Source organism: Podarcis erhardii, assembly GCF_964252035.2.
Source record: "Podarcis erhardii genome assembly, chromosome: 8".
Taxonomy (NCBI): domain Eukaryota; kingdom Metazoa; phylum Chordata; class Lepidosauria; order Squamata; family Lacertidae; genus Podarcis; species Podarcis erhardii.
The window spans coordinates 10,928,075-10,948,565 of NC_138499.1; the positions used below are offsets into that span (position 1 = coordinate 10,928,075).

The 20,491-nt window shown below is 45.1% G+C and overlaps 2 protein-coding genes across 2 annotated transcripts in view; one reads left to right on the plus strand and one right to left on the minus strand.

The window, feature by feature from the left end:
- SLA (Src like adaptor) overlaps positions 1-3,238 on the plus strand; it is a 28,123-nt gene extending 24,885 nt beyond the window's left edge. The window contains exons 7-8 of the mRNA XM_081874729.1: positions 137-284; positions 1,998-3,238. Of these exons, the coding sequence (XP_081730855.1) occupies positions 137-284; positions 1,998-2,208 (359 nt within the window). The 3' untranslated portion in view covers positions 2,209-3,238. The remainder of the gene's footprint in view (positions 1-136; positions 285-1,997) is intronic.
- Positions 1-20,491, minus strand: part of TG (thyroglobulin) — a 173,372-nt gene that overhangs the window by 74,067 nt on the left and 78,814 nt on the right. The window contains exons 33-38 of the mRNA XM_081874990.1: positions 19,136-19,270; positions 16,584-16,748; positions 14,052-14,274; positions 10,006-10,099; positions 7,963-8,125; positions 3,725-3,924 (exon numbers count right to left, since the gene is read on the minus strand). Of these exons, the coding sequence (XP_081731116.1) occupies positions 3,725-3,924; positions 7,963-8,125; positions 10,006-10,099; positions 14,052-14,274; positions 16,584-16,748; positions 19,136-19,270 (980 nt within the window). The remainder of the gene's footprint in view (positions 1-3,724; positions 3,925-7,962; positions 8,126-10,005; positions 10,100-14,051; positions 14,275-16,583; positions 16,749-19,135; positions 19,271-20,491) is intronic.

Here is a 20,491-nt window from a genome sequence, read left to right on the forward strand (position 1 = left end):
CTAGGGAAGCCCAGCCAGATGGGTGGGGTATAAATAAATTATTATTATTATTATAACCAAGAAACAAACAAAAACATTGCAAAAGGCAGAGGCCATTTTGACTTGCAACTCCTATTGCGCCCGTTTCTTCTTTCAGAGGTAGCTGATGGTCTCTGCTGCATACTGACCACTCCCTGCCTCACCCAACACACGAGCAGCAACGAAGTAAGGAATCAGGATCCGAGGAACCAAGAAACCCCCGTCGTGATGCGCAACAAGACCTTCTCGTGGAAGGATAAGCAGAGGTAATGTTTGGTCATGGCAGCTGATGCCAGCCTCCCCCAACTCAGCGCCCTCCAGATGTTTTGGACTATAACTCCCATCAGTCCAGGCCCAGTGGTCAGGAATTAAGGGAGTTGTCATCCACAAAGGTCTGGAGGGCTATTTCAATGCAGATGGTGCTCTGAGATTCTGCAGCTACAAAACCCCAGTTCTGCAAATGGAATAAATTACTCTGTTTGACCAATATAAGCTTGCTAAAACATTCATGCTTCGTACGATATGTGCAATAGAGGGATTCAGTTTTGGACTCCAGAATTTACACTTCTGTGCCTAGTTTATTCCTTGTCTGGTGTGGTAGACAAAGAAAAAAAAGGACGCGGGTGGAGCTGTGGGTTAAACCACAGAGCCTAGGACTTGCCGATCAGAAGGTCGGCGGTTCGAATCCCCGCGACGGGGTGAGCTCCCATTGCTCGGTCCCTGCTCCTGCCACCCTAGCAGTTCAAAAGCACAAAGTGCAAGTAGATAAATAGGTACCACTCCGGTGGGAAGGTAAACGGCATTTCTGTGTGCTGCTCTGGTTCGCCAGAAGCAGCTTAGTCATGCTGGCCATATGACCCAGAAGCTGTACGCCGGCTCCCTCAACTAATAAAGCGAGATGAGTGCCGCAACCCCAGAGTCGGCCACGACTGGACCTAATGGTCAGGGGTCCCTTTACCTTTAGACAAAAAAAGGGGGTGCTAAAATAAATACAGTGGTACCTCAGGTTACAGACGCTTCCGGTTACAGACGCTTCAGGTTACAGACTCCGCTAACCCAGAAATAGTACCTTGGGTTAAGAACTTTGCTTCAGGATGAGAACAGAAATTGTGCACGGCAGCAGGAAGCCCTTTAGCTAAAGTGGTACCTCAGGTTAAAAACAGCTTCAGGTTAAGAACAGACCTGCAGAACGAATTAATTTCTTAACCCGAGGTACCACTGTATCTGAAAAGCGGGGTGGGGAATAAAGGGGTTGGAAACTGAAATTTGGAAGACAGCGACAGGCAGTGGCTGATTATTTTGTTAAACCCTCACCTACTCAGTGATACAATCATTTAACAATCCCTTCGCACACTCTAAGTCATGTTCTCACTGAGGCCTGGTTCATACAGTATTCTGTTGTGTGGATATCAGAGTTATTATTTTTTACAAAGGGTTGCCTGCATGATTTATGTCAAACAAAGCCTTGCCAGGGAAGCCACCTCACTTTTGTAGCATGTGTATATATGTGCATACACATGCTGTCTCCAACTTAGTTATAACCAGCCAAAACACTCTGGAAATGCTACATGGATACATTAACTTGATGGCTTGGAGCACGTGCATTTCTGTCTTCAAAAAAACCAAAACAAAAAAAAACACACCACAATGATATCACTAGGGTAAGAAAGAAACCAGGTTTGGAAGCAGGATAAACCATTCTTCTTCAACGAGAAACCATCACTAGTTCCAGTTTCAGAAATGTTCATGCTGCTTTCCTTCAGGTCCAAATCTTAGACCAGGAGAGGACCAACATGGGTGGCACAACACAAAATGGCCTGGGGACACACAAACCCATTTTGTGGCACATTCCCAGACCCATTTGTCTATCTTCTAACACTGCACTAAGCCAAACTGCAAAGAAGCTAAGGCAGTTGAGGTACCTTATTGTGTATCAATATCTCAGACAATAAACAACCTTCTCCTTCTTCTTCTTAAAGATCAAATGAAGATGACAGTGACATTGTAGACATGCTTGGAATAGAGGACTCTGGCCTGAGCTTTGGGCTGAGGAACAGCATCAGTTCCTATCTTGCCCTAACTGGAGAAACTGACTCTTCTTACACGAACAACCGGAAGCAGAAAAGCAGGTCTGTCATATTACGGAACAAGTTCGAATCACCCTTCATTTATCACGAGAACCGATCCTGATAAAGCAGAAGGTGGCCAAGAAGAAACTTAAGATACTCCATGTTCAAACGACAAAACTTTTGCACTGTTGGGAGATAACGCGACCACCATTTTTTCAGTCCACAAGAGACCACGTCCTCTGGGACAGAGCCTGGAGACGGGGCTTAAAGTGTACAGTGAAAAGCAGTCGATGCCGACTGATAAGGAAATGGCTCTGGTTGCGAGAACAAAGGAACGTGTATCCACCAGGTGGTTCGGGTTTGGCCAGCTACTATTTCTATAGGCTCTTATCCAAGTCAAAGGCAGTTCTTCCCTCACATTGCACACTCTATTTATAATAGGCGCAAGTTATACACAGCAATACACCATCACGTGCATTTTGGGTCATAGAGCTGGAATATTACCAGATCTTAATCTTCTGCCCTGAGGAAAATTATTCCAAATGTCAGGCTTTCCTCTGACCTGGCCAGACCACACAAGACCTTTAGCAGAGTTCATCACACAAAGGAGCCTGCGGGATAAACAACTTCAGATAATCCAAAGCGAGGGGTTATTTTGCTTAGCAAAATCAGGTGGTACGGTCCTACCCTGGACCTTAGAATGCGGCCGTAAGAATCGTTTCTTTTTTACAATTCCGTTCATAAAATATTCCATGTAAGAAAAAAACTAACACAAGGAGACCAAGTCAGTTAGAACCTTTCCCCTGATGCCCTGGTTTTTGTTTGTTTTTTTAATGTAGAGAAAATCTACGGTTTCAAGCAAAGTAGTCCAGCTGTTGCTGTGCTTGCAGACTTGCCTAAATCAAATCAGATTAGGTTCTGCCTTATGAAATCCAGAGCCAGCATGTTTTTAGTTAATAACTGGAGTTCATCTTCAACCTCTCAGAGGTCCCAGTTATGCATATATAAACTTATTTATGTGGGTGATGCCCTTGTGTAATGTAAATTGTGTTACAGCTTATGAGCCTTGAGTGAAGCTGAGGAAAACATGTATATAGGTGTAAAAAAACCCAAAAAAACCCCAAGTAATAAAACATTATTAAACAAACAGATTTCTGTGGGTAAAAGACTACCATATGTTTCACATACATCTGAACTAGACTAAAGCAGCTGCCTTTGGAAGAAATGGCACTCTCCCATAAGGGATGGGCGAATACATATCAATTTCTCATTTTTCCACTATTAAGTTCAATTCTCACCTTGATTCATTTTTTTAAGCAAGTCCGCATGAAAATTCAGCAGCATTTTAAGATGAATTTCTCATAATATACACAAATTGACCCGGTACACACATTTTAATAATATTTTGACTAATATATGCATTTTTATGCACATTTACTCCTGAATATGCACTTTTGTACACGTTGCCCCTCTGAAGAACTGCCCTGCAAAATTCACAAAAGAGCGAATTTTGAAGGGTGACTGTGTCTCGGTTCTTGTTTTAGAAAATGCACATTGATGGATTTGCCTTTCAGTGTGAACTGAACCCAACTCCTCCCCGCCTCCCACTACCACAATCTGACAGAATTGGTACTCACCATCAGCAGCACCCTCTTGAAGAGCCCAGAATCCACAGTCCCTGTAACCAGGTGAATGCTGGAAACATCTGCTCCACTGGCATCAGCTGCAATTGTAATCTGACCAGGGTCTCCTCCAAAACTTGCAATGTTTTTCTGGGTCCATTTTAGAGCTGCTTCCTGGTCCAAAAGCCCCCAGTTTCCACTTGCCACCGTGGAACCTACAGAGAGAGTTGAGGGAGAAAAAGAGAGAATATGAATGGGAAAAGATGTTATCGCTGTACTTATAGGAGATAAAACACAACTACAAATATGTAAAGGCCAGAACTAACCGCAGATAATATTGATCACAGTTGTGGGTCCAGACAACATGGCAAGAATCTTCTGCGAGAGGAGAGATGGGAATTAAGAAGCCCAACTTCATTGCAGCTCATTCACATTGCACTAAACCATGGTTTAGTGTGACACCTGAGTGTTGAGAGGGAACTGAGAGGCTGGGACTTGAGGGAAACAGGGCCTATGTATAAGTCAGGCTGTAAGCAGTTGAAGATGTCAGAGGATGAATAGACAAGCAGGAGAGGAAGACACATCAAGATAGCAGGCCGGGCAGGTGGAGGAATGCACCAAATTTCAAATCTTGGCTGGTTGTTTCAAATCCAACCTTGGTTTGCCGGTCTCAGGGGTTAACAAGGTACCTGAATATATTTCCGCACAGTCGGCAGAACAGAATGAGCATGGTCATCATCACATAATAAAGAAGCATTTTTATTATTATTATTATTATTATAAGGGAACGAAATTCCCCTGGAGTACCATGCTATTATGCTGTTTTCAGCCCGCAAGCAGGAGTATGCATTTAGGCTTTTAACTCTATATTTAGGCACATTTAAAATGGCTAGATTTCAAAGCAGCTGCAGGAATAATTAACATTGGCCACATACTTCTATCCTCCCTGTTAACCATTTCTCCTGCTACATCCATTTTCTTCTGGGCTCCTGACATGCAATTTACACCCCTTGGACACTCATGCTTCCTAAATTCAAATGCAGAGTTTGTACCAACGGTTGCATAGAAAATAATATTAGCTGTGCGGTTCCAACATAGAGGAGGGCAGCATAGAGGAGGGCACGCACCTGTGTTTCCCAATAGGAGAAGTTGGGTGAACTGACCACACAATACAATTCTCCATTTGCTCTAATCATGAAACTTATCCACGGCGGTTCACCTTGCAAGTTCATTTCTCAAAATTAATTTCAGTTCTTGATTTCTCATGTATAAGAATACAAGGCAGGCGATGCTGGATCAGTCAAAAGGCCCATCTGGTTCTCACAGCGGCCAAGCAGATGCCGGCATTGGAAGCCCGCAAATCAAACCTGAACGCAAGAGCATTTTCTCCACTTGCAGTTCCTAGCAATTATTCAGAGTCGCACTGACCCTGACAGTGGGGTAGAACAGAGCCAACACGTTCCAACTGTCCCTACTTAGCAAGGATAGTGTTATGTACTGAAGTTCTAACCCTGGGACAACAGGGGGATACTGTAGATAGTTATGCAAATGAAGGATCAAAAGTGACGTTCAGTGATTGGATAGTTTTAGAAAGTTGCTACAGTAACGTTGTACTGGAGCTCTATATAAGCAGGCTGACTAAGCCCTTCAGTTCAGTTCTGTCTTGGCCTGTGAATAAACAAGAGCTGTTTGAAGAATCGCTGTGTCATCTGATATGTTCACCCACAACTTAACAGATGGTGCCTTATTTTCTGGCACCAGTCCAGGGTACAATCTTGCCGCAGTTCGAGGTGACATGTTGGGACCTCCTCCTCTCCTTGGGAAACAGTCACAGCAAAGTGTAGACCATCTGCTTTGCATACAGACCTAAGCGCCATCTCTGGGGGACCGTGGGTGCCAGGCCACCCACATTTTTTTTTTTACTGTGGGTGCCCGGTTGGGCAACCCAATGCATAATGCACCATGTCAGGACACTCCGTCTGACCCTTCTGCTGAGGTGGGGGGGGGCTCCCTCAGGCCTTCCCACTGTGGCGGCGATGTGTGACATCACACACATGTGCCAGGCACTCACAGTGTTGGGTGGAATCCAGCGTGACTGCAGGCAGGAGATCCCAGGTTCAACTCCTGGCATCTTCAGGTAGAAGTGGATGATATCTCCTGCCTAATGAAGAGCTGCTGTCAGTCAATACTTAGCTAGATGGACCAATGATCTGACTCGTGTAAGGAAGAAGAAGAAGAAGAAGAAGAAGAAGAAGAAGAAGAAGAAGAGAAGAAGAGTTTGGATTTGATATCCCGCTTTATCACTACCCGAAGGAGTCTCAAAGCGGCTAACATTCTCCTTTCCCTTCCTCCCCCACAACAAACACTCTGTGAGGTGAGTAAGGCTGAGAGACTTCAAAGAAGTATGACTAGCCCAAGGTCACCCAGCAGCTGCATGTGGAGGAGCGGAGACGCGAACCCAGTTCCCCAGATTACAAGTCTACCACTCTTAACCACTACACCACACTGGCTCTCAAGCCAGTGTGGTGTAGGGGCAGACATAATGATAAAATTTGGGTAAGGAGGAGGTACAAGTGTTTAAGAGAACTGTGTGTGTGTGTGTGAGAGAGAGAGAGAGAGAGAGAGAGAGCGCGCGCGCTTGTAGCTCTCTGCTGGACAAAATTCAACAGAAGCGTAGAAAAGGAGAAGGAAGAAATTTCTCAGAAATAATAAAAGGGGAAGATGAGATAACAACAATGTGCCACAATCTATTGGACCAAGCTGAACTTAACTGTTGCCTTCTGGCTCACCACAGATCGACCCTGGTGCATTTGCTGCCATTGATTAATGCAAGAGCAGAGAAGTCTACACAAGGCATTCAACAAAGAAATTGCAAGGTATTCATTGAAATGGGAAGGGAAGGTCAAAAATAACGCTTTGCGGCTGGAAAACACAGTTGCTAGAGAGCCACACAGAGTTGCGACACTTCCTTCTTATTCATACTCACAGAAAACTTCTTTGCAAGCTATATTTATAGTGTTAAAGCATTGAGCGAGTGAACAAGGCATATATTTAATAAGTATCTTCATGACCAATAAGGACACACACTTGGGACAGTCTAAATAGGATGCTTATTTTGAGTGAGGGGGATGGAACCCACTGGTTCTCTGGTCATGACGACACCTGCCCTGGTTGGTTATGAACTGCCATTTTAAATATCCCACAATGCTTCAGAGCACCTGAGGCATTGTAGCCAAACTAGCTAGCATTCTTCAAGTAAACAAGATTAAGAAACGTGTTCTCATTCCAGTACTGGAGACAGCTGTTGGCATCTGTCTGTTTTGAGAGACATTGGGATGCGCCTCTGGGGTGAAGCCAAACAGCTGGAGAATCACAGCACCCGCTGTGGCTGCAAAGACCAGCAACTTGTACCTACTGTCTCTTGTGCTGTTTTTTGCTGCATTAGCAGCACCTAAGTGACCTTGCTGGAGTGCAAGCCTGGGCAGTATGAATAGAGGTTCTGGGCTGCCCAGACGACAAGACCCATCTCTTGGCCACATCTTGGATGTGGTCCAAAGGAAAGCACCAGCTTAGCTGCAGGAATTGCCAGAAGGAGGCATACAAAACGCCATCCAACCACGTTAGAGACTCTTCTCTGGATTTGTGTAGGGTTTACTCCTTAGCCTTTTGTTGTCCTGAAAATACCCCACAAAATTGTAGGTAAAGGTAAAGGGACCCCTGACAATTAAGTCCAGTCGTGGCCGACTCTGGGGTTGTGGCGCTCATCTCGCTTTACTGGCTGAGGGAGCTGGTGTACAGCTTCCGGGTCTTGTGGCCAGCATGACTAAGCCACCTCTGGCGAAACCAGAGCAGCACACAGAAACGTCGTTTACTTTCCTGCCAGAGTGGTACCTATTTATCTACTTGCACTTTGCCGTGCTTTTGAACCACTAGGTTGGCAGGAGCTGGGACCGAGCAATGGAAGCTCACCCCGTTGCGGAGATTCGAACCGCCGACCTTCTGATCAGCAACCAGCCTGGAGGTAGTAGGCCTCTAAATACTAGCTACTGAGGAGCACAAGAGGAAGAAATGCTGTACTCATGTTCTGCTTATGGACTTCCCATAGGCATCATGTTGGTCACTGTGGGATCATGACATTGGACTAGATGGGCCTGATCTGATCCAGTTTTTTAATCCAAACCCCACAACTCCTACGCACAGGAAAGTCCTGGTTTCATCTACCGCTTGTATGTTCAACAAGGTCTATGACATACCAGTGCTTAGAAAGCCAAAGACTCCAACTCGGTAGTTTGCAGTTACAACGATGACATTGCCAGTTCCAGCTAGGTATGAGCCATCGATGAGTGTCCTCTGAGCCTTGACATCCTCACCACTTACACCATTGTGAAAGAATACCAGCACTGGTAGATTTCCACCCTGTGATAGCAACTGGCAGAAAAATGAAATCAGTTAACATTTTGAAAGAGTCTACAGAAGAATGACTAACGCAGTGATGGCCAAACTTGGCCCTCCAGCTGTTGTTGGACTACAACAGGACCAGTGGTCAGGGATGATGGGAACTGTAGTCCCAAAACAGCTGGAGCGACGAGTTTGGCCATCACTGGACTAAAGAGAACTGAGGTCAACCTAAAGGAGCCACAGGTAATATCCATTCATGTTGTCCCAACCTTAAGGAGTCACAGATTATGGGTGATCTCCAACATTCATTGTATTCAGAGCAGACCCATTGAAATAAATGGACTTGAATCTATTGGCATTGATGGTTCTGCTTTGAGTATGACTACCACTCAATATAGCCTAATATATTTATTTTTATTGTAAAGACTAATGAGCTCCCTCTCTCCATCAAATGTGTACAATGGAAGTTCAAGGTCAATACAAGTTGTGTGAGATCCTTGGTTGGACCTCTCATCATTTTGTTACATTAAAGAAGCTGAAGGAAGTCTTACTTTTTAATTGGGCCAGTCCCATAGGGTGAGCCCTACCACTGGACAGAATGAGGGGGGTAGTGGATGTGGGGAGGGGGGTAGAAAGTGGCAGCACGGTGTCAAAGGACAGAGCTGCATGTACCATTTTCTTCCATTCTAAACTTCACTTCCTTACATTTCTGCATCGGTTTGCAAATATATTTATATTAAAATCCCCCATGAAACTCCATCAGCGTTTTTCTCGTGACACAAATTTCTCCTGATATGCATATTTCCGCACACAATTTCCCCCAATGCATATAGTTAAGTGAGCAATTTCCCCTACTATCCTGCATGTTAGATTCACAAAAGTATGCAGTTTCACAAATACACACATTTTTTAGTTTCACTAGAGTTCCAAACTTCCCCCTAATAGGTACCCTTTGGCACGCATTACTTGGCTGACGAACTGCGCCACAAAATTCAGAGAAGGGCTGTTTCGATGGGCTGCTGTGCCGAAGGGCTCACATATCAGTTCGAGGAGTGCAATTCATGTAGTCTCTCATTAAAAGGCAATGGGAGAACGAGATTCTCCCCCTCCCACACCAGCAGAGGCAGTTTTAGGGCAGCGCAACCAATTCTTCCACACTGGGCGCTGCAGGTCTTTGCAGCTATAAGGCAGTGAATTGAGCCGAACAGAAGGCAAAAGGCAAGGAGGGCAGCAAATTTTGACCTCGCAAAGGGTGCCGCTGAAAAGACCAAAATCTACCACTGATAGCAGTGGCAGCCCAGTGCTGTTGTGCATGAAGAACACTGGAAAGAGGTATCCCTGATTTAGTACTAATCTGACATTAGGAACCACAAGACAGAGAAACCAGTAGGAGAACACTTCAATCTCCCAGGACATTCTATACAAGATCTCAAAGTAGCTGTTCTATTACAAAGGAATTTCAGAAATAGACTGGAAAGAGAAGCTGCTGAATTGCAACTTATTACCAAACTTAAAACTATGGAGAGACCTGGTCTGAACAAAGACATTGGATTCTTATCTCATTATACATGACAAAGCCATTTTTCACCTTCTCACCCCTTGCTTTTTCCTGTAAGACCTATTGCAGTCGTTAAGAGTCGTCAACAGGCTCATCACAGCTATCTGCCAATCACCCAATCCCACCACCCTTCTGAGTAATACCCCTCCCCACCTTCTCACTATATAGAAGGGTCTGGTGACTTCTGTTTCAGTGTATCTGAAGAAGTGTGCATGCACACGAAAGCTCATACCAAGAACTAACTTAGTTGGTCTTTAAGGTGCTACTGGAAGGAAAACAATTTTATTTTGTTTTGACTATGGCAGACCAACACGGCTACCTATCTGTAATTAGTACTTACAGTATTAGGTGGGACATAAATATTCAAATACAAGCAGTCTTCGCTGACGGAGGAAAGAGGAGCTCCATTATCCCCTGGTTGCCAGCAACTCGCCCTGGAGACATAAGGAAGTGTTATTACGAATGGGTGTCCATGTTTGCTTGCTTTTTAAATGAAAAAAACTGGAATCAGATGGCCTGGTTCCCTACCAGTGGTGGGCTTTGGGTTTTAAAATGTCTGTGAGATGCCAAAAGTTGGCTCCACCACCCCGCCTTTCGCTCTCCGTTGTTCATCATTGTTGGGGCACACCCTGAGGCCAGTGCCGGATTTACGTTTAAGCTAAACAAGCTAATAGCTTAGGGCCCCACTCTCTTGGAGGCCCCCCTAAAAAATTAAAGGGAAAAAAACTGAATGTACATTTCCAACATATAAGATAAAAAACAAATAAAATAAAACCTACCTACAGCAAGTGTTCTGTGTTGTGAAGGCTCCTATGATGTAAGTAATGGGCCCCGCCTGCTAGCCTGCTCCCTAAAATATCACTGGTTTGCTCATTTCTATATATAGGGTGCCTACATTCTACAGGAACTGGTTGCATGGCAATATGGGCAAATGGCTTGTGATACCTATTAGGTCCATAAATTTCCACATAGCATATATTCAATACAAGAACAGCGACAATTTGTTGTTGACAAAGGGCAGCTGGACATATAAAGGGCCCCATTACCTTCAGTAGCTTAGGGCCTCATCAAACCTAAATCCAGCCCTGCCTGAGGCACATGCTCAGTGCAGGTGGATCGGTCATGTTCCCCTATAAATCTGCCCCTTCTTACAATATGCAAGTATAACTAAACCATATGGATCTTCCCGCTGCCTCATCTTTTCATCCTCTCTCTCTGTTACCGGTTAGGACTATGCACAAACCACACATTTAAAGCACATGGCTTCTCCAAAATAACTGATTGCTTTGATGGATTAATTTGATCATTTGTTCTCTATACCTAGAGGGCTGTCGCATGGAAGATGGAGCACCTGCTCCGGAGGTTAGGACCCGAGCCAATGGTTTCAAGTAACAAGAAAGGAGGTTCCGATGAAACACCAGGAAGAAGTTTTTGACAGTCAGAGCTGTTCAACAGTGGAACAGACTCCCTTGGGAGGTGGTAGATTCTCCATCCTTGGAGATTTCTAAGCAGAGGTTGGATGGTCGCCTGTCAGGTATGATGATCTAACTGAGGTTCCTCACATTGCAGGGGGCTGGATGAGAAGACCTCTTAGGTCTCTTCCAACTCTACCATTCTATGGCTTTAGTACAAGGAGTATTTCTATAACATTAAATCATTTGTGCCACTACAGTGGTACCTCGGGTTACATACGCTTCAGGTACAGGCTCTGCTAACCCAGAAATAGTACCTCGGGTTAAGAACATTGCTTCAGGATGAGAACAGAAATTGTGCTCCGGTGGCGCGATGGCAGCAGGAGGCCCCATTAGTTAAAGTGATGCTTCAGATTAAGAACAGTTTCAGGTTAAGAACGGACCTCCGGAACAAATTAAGTATTTAACCCAAGGCACCACTGTACTTGAGTGTTAACAGCTCCCTAGAAGTATTTTCCCATGAGAAACACCCATGCTTTCACCTTGCCAGAGATGTTTCATATTAAGAGCACAGCACCGTTGACAAAGGATGTCTGCAGTTGAAATCAAATATATGTGGAGCACAGAATGTTTTCTGAAGCACACTTTTTAAAGAAAAATCTGGTGTATGAAACTGTGCAATATTCTGCGTGTCTTAACCGTATGTTGCTGCACACCTGGATAAACAAGATGTTGACTCTCCGGTGGGGAACAGCAAGTCTGATGTGGTTGAGTCACCCACACGACTCAGGTGTGCAAGAAATTAGGTCAGCAAAGGTCTGGGTTCTATCACCCACCAGTGACACTGTGCAGGGGGAAGGGGGCCCATGTGGTGTAGATGATCACCACATTTTTTTAACCCCCTAAAGAAACGAGTATGAAACATCAAGCTCTATGGAGACATTTATATGATTGTTTCAGCCACAAGCTGAAATAGCCCTGTATGACATACACTGTTATTTCTTCTTATAAATGCATCTCCGTGGGGTCAAAAAACATATTATGTCAGGGATGAGGAACCTGTGGCCCTCTAGATGTTGCTGATGCATTCAGAAAACAATTTGCAAACCGAAACCCAGCCACTTTTGGAAATTCACACTTCTCTGAATTTTGCAGCGCAGTTCTCCACGCCCAATAATGTGTTTATTATGCATTTATTAAAGCTAAAGGTACCCCCTGACAGTTAGGTCCAGTCGCAGATGACTCTGGGGTTGTGGCACTCATCTTGCTCTATAGGCCAAGGGAGCTTCTGGGTCATGTGGCCAGTATGACTAAGCTGCTTCTGGTGAAACCAGAGCAGCACACGGAAACGCCATTTACCTTCCCACCGGAGCGGTACCTATTTATCTACTTGCACTTTGACGTGCTTTTGAACTGCTAGGTGGGCAGGAGCTGGGACTGAACAACAGGAGCTCACCCCGTCGCGGGGATTCGAACTGCCGACCTTCTGATCGGCAAGCCCTAGGCTCAGTGGTTTACACCATGCATTTAATATGGGGAAGTGTACATAAAAGTTTTGTCAGGGAACTGCCATCGGAAAGGCAGGTGGTGGAGAGGCTCTCAGAAGCTAGGAGAGACTTAGCGGCCGGGGAAGGCACCAGTAGGGGGAGTGTGGGAGATCAGAGAGAGAGTGAGGCGCCAGACTGGCTCAAGGAATCTTCCAGCGAAAACAGTGGAGAAGTTTCAGGACCTCCTATAGGTACACCCACTCCTCGCCGGAAACTGTCGCGCCGAGAGTCCAGACAACACGTTTCCATTAAGGAGCTTCTATGCTGGAGTCGTTTCCGTAAACGCCCACTGTCGGATTCTGCCAGCGATTAAGGGAGTCATGCCTAAGGGGCTCCGCTGTACACAGAGTCTTGAGAAACATGCCCAAGATCTGAGGGACTGAACTTTTACGCACAAGTAGCTCATAATCCCATCACAAGTTTATTCTAAAAATATTAGTAAAAGTCACATCTAAAATGCATTATAATCAAGGAAACTGCTTTGCAAAAAACTGCAGAAATTCTTACTAAAATACTGCTGAATTCTCACAAAGTGGTTTTTTTAAAAAAAATACAATTTGATATAGAAATGTGAAAAGCTGAATTTAAGACTGGAAATAAAATGAGAAACTGAGAGACTATTATTGATTGGGGGTTGCATTTCATTCCTGTTTAATTGCTTTTTATTATATTTTTATTCCTGCTGTTTGCCAGCTTGTGCACTGTTAGCAACTAACAGTTAGGGGTGCAAGTTAACAACTAAGTGTTTGAATAGCCCTGCAAAAATCTAGTTGCACAAGCTGTTCGGAAACTATTTTTGTTGGTGCTGTGCCACTGAATTAGCCATAAAAATCCCAAACCATGTTGTTTCCTAAGGCAAAAGAGTCCAAATGGTGCCCCTTCATGGATGATAATAATAGTGACAATACAGTGGTATCTCAGGTTAAGTACTTAATCCGTTCCGGAGGTCCGTTCTTAACCTGAAACTGTTCTTAACCTGAAGCACCACTTTAGCTAATGGGGCCTCCCACTGCCACCTCGCCACCGGAGCACGATTTCTGTTCTCACCCTGAAGCAAAGTTCTTAACCCGAGGTAATATATCTGGGTTAGCAGTCTGTAACGTGAAGCATATGTAACCTGAAGTGTCTGTAACCCGAGGTACCACTGTACTATAATTGACAATCTGCTATTCTTTAACAGTATCCCAGAACTCATTATCTCACCTGCCGTATGTTAGGGACAGCCATGGAGCCACCAGAGATACTGGTTCAAAGAGGGGGTAACAATCAAATTCACCACCCTGCTTGTGAGTACACAGAGGCATATTGAGTAGGACTTCGATCTATACCAAGGGGACTTTGATCTGCTCCAACATGGAAGCGCTCATGTTCTTACAGTATGTGAAAAAGATTACAGTTGGCAGCCAAGGTGCCAAACACCTTCTCACCGAATTGCGGAAGCGTTCCAGGACTCCTCCAGGATGAAAGCTTGTGGCGGACGGAATCGGTACTCAGCCACCGGAGGACGTGCATAGGGAATCCCAAGGAACTGCCTGATCCTTTTCCAGCTGGAACCCACACGAATTGCTTGAGAAGTGCCAAACAAGGTTCCTTGCGACGGGATGTGGACAGAGGGAGCAGCACTTCTTTCAGCAACAGACAGGAATGCCTCTGCACAGAGCGAAGGGAGAATAAGTCAAACCTTTACGAATCTGCTGCCAATTAACTGAAAGATTCCTAATAAGCCTGGGCTCCATTTGGGATGCCACTGTCAGGAGTGCCTGCAGGAGCCAGGATCTGTGACCAGTAGGGCTTCGCAGGACTAGGGCCTTCCTAAGTTTGTTCTGGAGAGGCAAGGCATGGCCACACAGGTGAGGCCGCTTGGTAACTCACTGCACCTGGTGGCAAGAACCAGGAAGGGATATAAGGTCAGCATTTCCCTTCGGCTCTTGGCCACAGCAACATGTTTCCTGCCTCGTTGTGTTTGGCTTCTTGCTTCCTGATCCTCGGACCCTTGACTTTGTGACTCCCTGCTTCCTGACCCTCAGACCCCTGGCTTCTGGACTCTCATTCCTGCTCCCACCCCGCCATCTTGCCCCCAGTCCTGACATCCTCAACCGGGACTTTGACCCACCCACAAACCTGACCGTGACAGCCACAAAGCAATTAAGTCTGTTTGAGAGCCTAGATCTAGGTCTAAGTCTGGCTTTGGATGGCTCAGTTGGTTAGAGCATGGTGCTGATAACGCCAAAGTTGCAGGTTCGATCCCCGAATGGGACAGCTGCATATTCCTGCATTGCAAAGGGTTGGACTAGATGATCCTCAGGGTCCCTTCCAACTCTACATTTTTATGATTAAATCTGTTTTAGGGCCTAGATCTAGGTCAAAAGAAGGCTTGGGCAAGCCTGAGCATAGCCCTGCAGATGCAACGACTATCCTCAAACCAGGTTTCGTGGGAAGAGGTCTCAGAAAGTGCTTTCAATCTTACTATTTCCAGTTAGGCTTGTTAACAAAATTCTGTTTCATTGATCCACCAGCTTATTTGGAGGAAGGTCCATTTGGAAAGAACGAAGAGTTTTCCAAACTCGACCCCCGCCACACCCAATATGTGCTGTGGGTAGTCTAGTTTCTTCCACACTTATTTCATCTCTAGGCTCACAATTTTGGGGGGGCGGGGCGGGATTTTAGCCTAATGAGCACCGGTTGTGGATCCTAACATACATTGTTCCTAGAAAGTGTCTCAAAGCTGTTTCACTCAGGAAGAAGAAATAATGGTGTCAGTTGCTACTTGGGCTCATCACCATCACACCATTATTATTATTATTATTATTATTATTATTATTATTATTATTATTATTATTATTATTTAATGGTGGTTGTTTTGTGGGTTAAAATGGTTGCATCTGCAATGAGAAGATTTTATATGAGTGTCTGGGACAACCCAGTCACATGCGTGGGGTGCAAATGTTGTTGTTGTTGTTGTTTTCATTTTGCAATGAAAAAACATAACCCAACACACCCAAGTACCAAAGAACTTTCACCGCTAAGTTTAAAGAGTTAGAATCACAGAATTGTAAAGTTGGGCTCGAACCCACAACCCTAAGACTAAGAATCTCATGCTCTGCCAACAGAGCTACCATGAATGAGCTGTTGTTTTTTAAATAGCGACTACAGCAAACTGTGAAGGTGGTACAAGCAGTGCGTTGGCCACCTCACCCAGGATGCCTCACTCTGAGGAAGGACCTCTGAGCCCTTTCCTACACTGAGGCAGGGAGAAGGTGGGGCAGCAGAAAGCCACTTCTAATGCAATGTTGAAAGAAAAAAAATGGGAAACGGGGAAGAGAAAATGGAGCCTGGAGTGTGGAAGAGGCAGCATGGGATATTGGCGGCTGATACCCTCGCTCTCATTTGCCACCTTGCATAACTAAGAGTAACAGGTTTGCAGACCAGAATATTCCCTCCTACCTGAACCTAATATTGACCCCTTTTCGCAAGGTCATTGACAGTCACGATGGTGTACTTCTGTCAAATACTCTGCTATTAAAAGGTAAAGGACCCCTGGATGGTTAAGTCAAGTCAAAGGTGACTATAAGGTTGGGGTGTTCATCTCGCTTTCAAGCCAAGGGAGCTGGCATTTGTCCACAGACAGCTTGCCAGATTATGTGGCCAGCAGGACTAGACCACTTCTGGTACAACGGAACACCGTGATGGAAGCCAGAGCGCACCATTTACCTTCCCACTGGAGTGGTACCTATTTATCTACTTGCACCGGTGTGCTTTTGAACTGCTAGGTTGGCAGGAGCTGGGACAGAGCAACGGGAGCTCGCTCTGTCATGGGGATTCAAACCGCTGACCTTCCAATCAGCAAGCCCAAGAGGCTCAGAGGTTTAGACCACAGTGCCACCTGCACCCACTCTGCCAGTATAGGCAAATAAGAAAACACATGCCTTCTTCCTTGGACCCTTCTGCCACAGGCTTACCTTGCCTGCGATAAATATAGGTAGCTGGCTCCTTCAGCAAAAGTCGACAGTGGGGGCCTTCAAGGCCAAGTGTGCAAGTCTGTGTTTCTGGGTAAAACATGCATCGCATCACTGAAGGCTGTGGTTCAAGAGTAGTCACCAAGCATGACTTGTCCTTGGAGCAGGCTGTTGAGAATGAGAGAAAAGGTCTGTGAGTTAGGTGGGTGGATGGATGGACAGACAGATAAGCAATGAGAAGCACAAAGCTATTTTGATAGACTGATGAGGAGAGATAACATTATATATAGGTAAATGAATGGAGAATATGGCTGGAGTTGGCACCACTCAAGGTTGGGCATCTGCCAAGGAAGGGCCCCGTACTTGGGAAACCATTTGTGAAGGTGGGGTACGGATCACAGAAGACAGGGTTGGCCCACTCATGAGGCAATGTGAGGCGGCCGCCTCAGGCAGCAGGAGCTACAGGGGCAGGAGGTCCCAATATAGATCATTGCTCAACCCTTCTTCCCTGGCAGGGAGGGGGATGCCATCTTTGCCTCAGGGGTCAAAATGTCTTGGGCCGGCACTGACTGAAGTTAATGAACAAAGCACTCTTGCTGAGCGCGAGACATTTCTGCAGGTATAGTCCAAGGAATTAGGCCCTCAGCAGATCTCCTCCGCCAATGGCTCAATCATAGTGTCTTACCAAAAAGATAATAATAATAATAATAATAATAATAATAATAATAATAGTAATTGTATCCCGCCCTCCCCAGCCAAAACCGGGCTCATAGCGGCTAACAACAAGTAAAAATAGCACAGTGTACATAAAATCACACAGTCAATTAATTAAAATACACTCTAAAATCAATTCAGAATCAAATTAATGGCAACCATTGGGTTAGAGTTCTATGAGGATTGCAGAAGGAGAGAGGGGATCAGACTATGCCTTGGCCAAAGGCCAGGCAGAACAGCTCCGTCTTGCAGGCCCTGCGGAAAGATGTCAAGTCCCACAAGGCCCTAGTCTCTTGTGACAGAGCGTTCCACCAGATCGGGGTCACAGCCGAAAAAGCCCTGGCTCTGGTTGAGGCCAGCCTAACCTCCCTGTGGCCCGGGATCTCCAAGATGTGTTTATTTGAAGATCGTAAGGTCCTCTGTGGGACATACCAGGAGAGGCAGTCCCGTAGGTACGAGGGTCCTAGGCCGTATAGGGCTTTAAAGGTTAAAACCCAGAGAAAGATGGAGAAGCAAATGAAGGAAGGAAAATATACGGACAGCTGGATGAAGACAGGTAAAGAAATTTATAGACAGATTGATGGGATAAAGGGAAAAGGAAGAACACAATCAAGTTAGGGAGTGGTTTTCGAATACGATTTTGCACTCACCTGTTAACAAGTCATGCATATGTCTATTTGTGCATGCACTCATTATCCCCCCCCCCTTGAAAAAAACAACACCCAAAACTTTTTTCTTTTCTTTTTTTAAAAAAAAACTGCTCCAAGAATTGGTGGTTGTGCTTTCGTGACATCACAAGCATTGACCAATCCATGGCATCCACAGCCAGCCTATGCTGCAAATGTGCAGCGTAATTTTTTCAGAGATCAACCCAAAAGGAGCAAAATATTTGGGCTGAAAAGTACGCTTGAAATGAGGGGACTTCCAAACTGACCCTGCTGCTCTACAGATATTACTATTTTCATCCTCAGACAAGCAGACAATAAGATTCAGCTGAGTCTGGTTTGGGGTTGCTGTTTTTTGGTGTGTGTGTGTGTTTTTATAAGCAAAAACCCTAAATAACACTAAGAGGCAGGCTCAAAAAGCTGAATCAAGAACTAAGGCCTAGTTCCTCACGGAGATTTGGGCTGTACAAAACAGCGATTCGCCCCATCTGTTAGATATTCAGGGAAAACAAAATAAAAAAATTCCTTCCAGTAGCACCTTAAAGACCAACTAAGTTAGTTCTTGGTATGAGCTTTCGTGTGCATGCACACGAAAGCTCATACCAAGAACTAACTTAGTTGGTCTTTAAGGTGCTACTGGAAGGAATTTTTTTATTTTGTTTTGACTATGGCAGACCAACACGGCTACCTATCTGTAACTGGAACTATATTCAGGGAAGACTTTATTTGTTCATACACAGAAAAGCACTGCAAAACTAAGGAAGGTTCTCAATAACGTTTATCTGCCTTGTAGACCACAAAACCTTTGAACTAAAGGAGGGCAATGCAAGACTCCTATAAAGGAAGTGGCAGGAAACAAAGCAAATAGAACTTGAGGGAACTAAATTGCGCTTTTAAAAAGTTGCACAATTCAGCAACTTATTTTGCCTCCTCTGTCGATTAATTAGCAGATCCAGTTTGAAACAGTTCATCTACGTCCCTCTCACTTTTTTAAAAGAGTCAATCACCTCTGTAAATATCCTATTGAATTGTCCCAGAAGTGCTGGACCTGTTAGTGCCAAAGGTACAGGCAATGACTTTCTGAAGCACCACCCGCTTAAGTGAAATCACGTATATTTGGAAAGCCATTGGAAAAGGCCAGAGAAAAAACAATGGGATTAATAGGAAGCTTCTCACTTGAAAGGCAAAAGTCCCGGAAGGTGGCAAAATCACTGGAACCATCTCTGCTGATGTGCAGAATGTCAATTTTTGAAATGGAGGGATCGATGAGAACTGAGGCCCTGTCCACACGCTGCCAGTTGTCCAAAATCACTAGGAATCAAAATGCAGAAGAGTAAAATTCCACAAAGTATTAATTGTTATTTTCCAGAACAACATAGAGCAACTTCAAGTATCCCAGTGGTCAAATATTTAGATGATAAAAGGATCCCTTTCCCCGACTCTGGCTTTGATCTAATAATGGAACTATTCTGTGGCTCAGCTGGGCAACACAGTAAATTAGGAACAGCCAACATGGCTCCCTCCAGATGTTGCCCAAATGGGTGCTATACCCATCATCCTTGATCACAGGGAGTCCAAAAACATCTGGAGGGCACCGTGTTGGTTACCCCTGAAGTAAACACACACCGGATAGAGCTTTCTCATTATGCAGAGATAATACTTAGACTCAAGACCCTTTTACTCCTGGTTCAATAAGCTTTTATGGACTGTGTTATGGATTTGCCAGGGCATTCACAAGAGCTATTCAGTGCATCAAGGTCGCTGAAGGGAAAACTACTTACCGTATTTTTCGCTCTATAACACGCACCTGACCATAACACGCACATCGTTTTTAGAGGAGGAAAACAAGGGAAAAAACATTCTGAATGAAACAGTGGATGTATCATTTTTGGGCTTCATGCTGTGGCCACAGACATGTGATCTGATGGTGAATTTGGGGTGACCCAATGCCAAAATCCTGAGAATTCCTGTGGATCCATGCTTTGTAACCACGTTTTTGCACCATTGTAGCCCCAGGCAACAGTGGGTGCGTGATTTTTTTGGTGCAGGCTGTAGCCATGGACATGCTATGTGATCTGATGGTGAATTTGGGGTGACCCAATGCAAAGATCCTGAGAATCCCTGTGGATCCATGCTTTGTAACCATGTTTTTGCACCATTGCAGCCCCAGGCAACAGTGGGTGCGTGATTTTGGGGGGGCAGGCTGTAGCCATGGACATGCTATGTGATCTGATGGTGAATTTGGGGTGACCCAATGCAAAGATCCTGAGGATCCATGTGGATCTATGCTTTGTAACCACATTTTAAGTGGGGAGCGAAGGAAAAACAAAGAAGGGACATTAGAGGGGTGTGCAGAGAAGCAGCTGGCTAAGAATGCAGGAGAGGGATTTAACGGGTTGGAGGAAAGAAAGGCAAAAGTTTCCCCCCACCCAAGCCAGCCATCTCTCTCTCTCTCTCTCTCTCTCTCTCTCTCTCTCTCGCTCCCTCCCTCCCTCCCTCCCTCCCTCCCCCCCCTCTCTCTCCCTCCCCCCC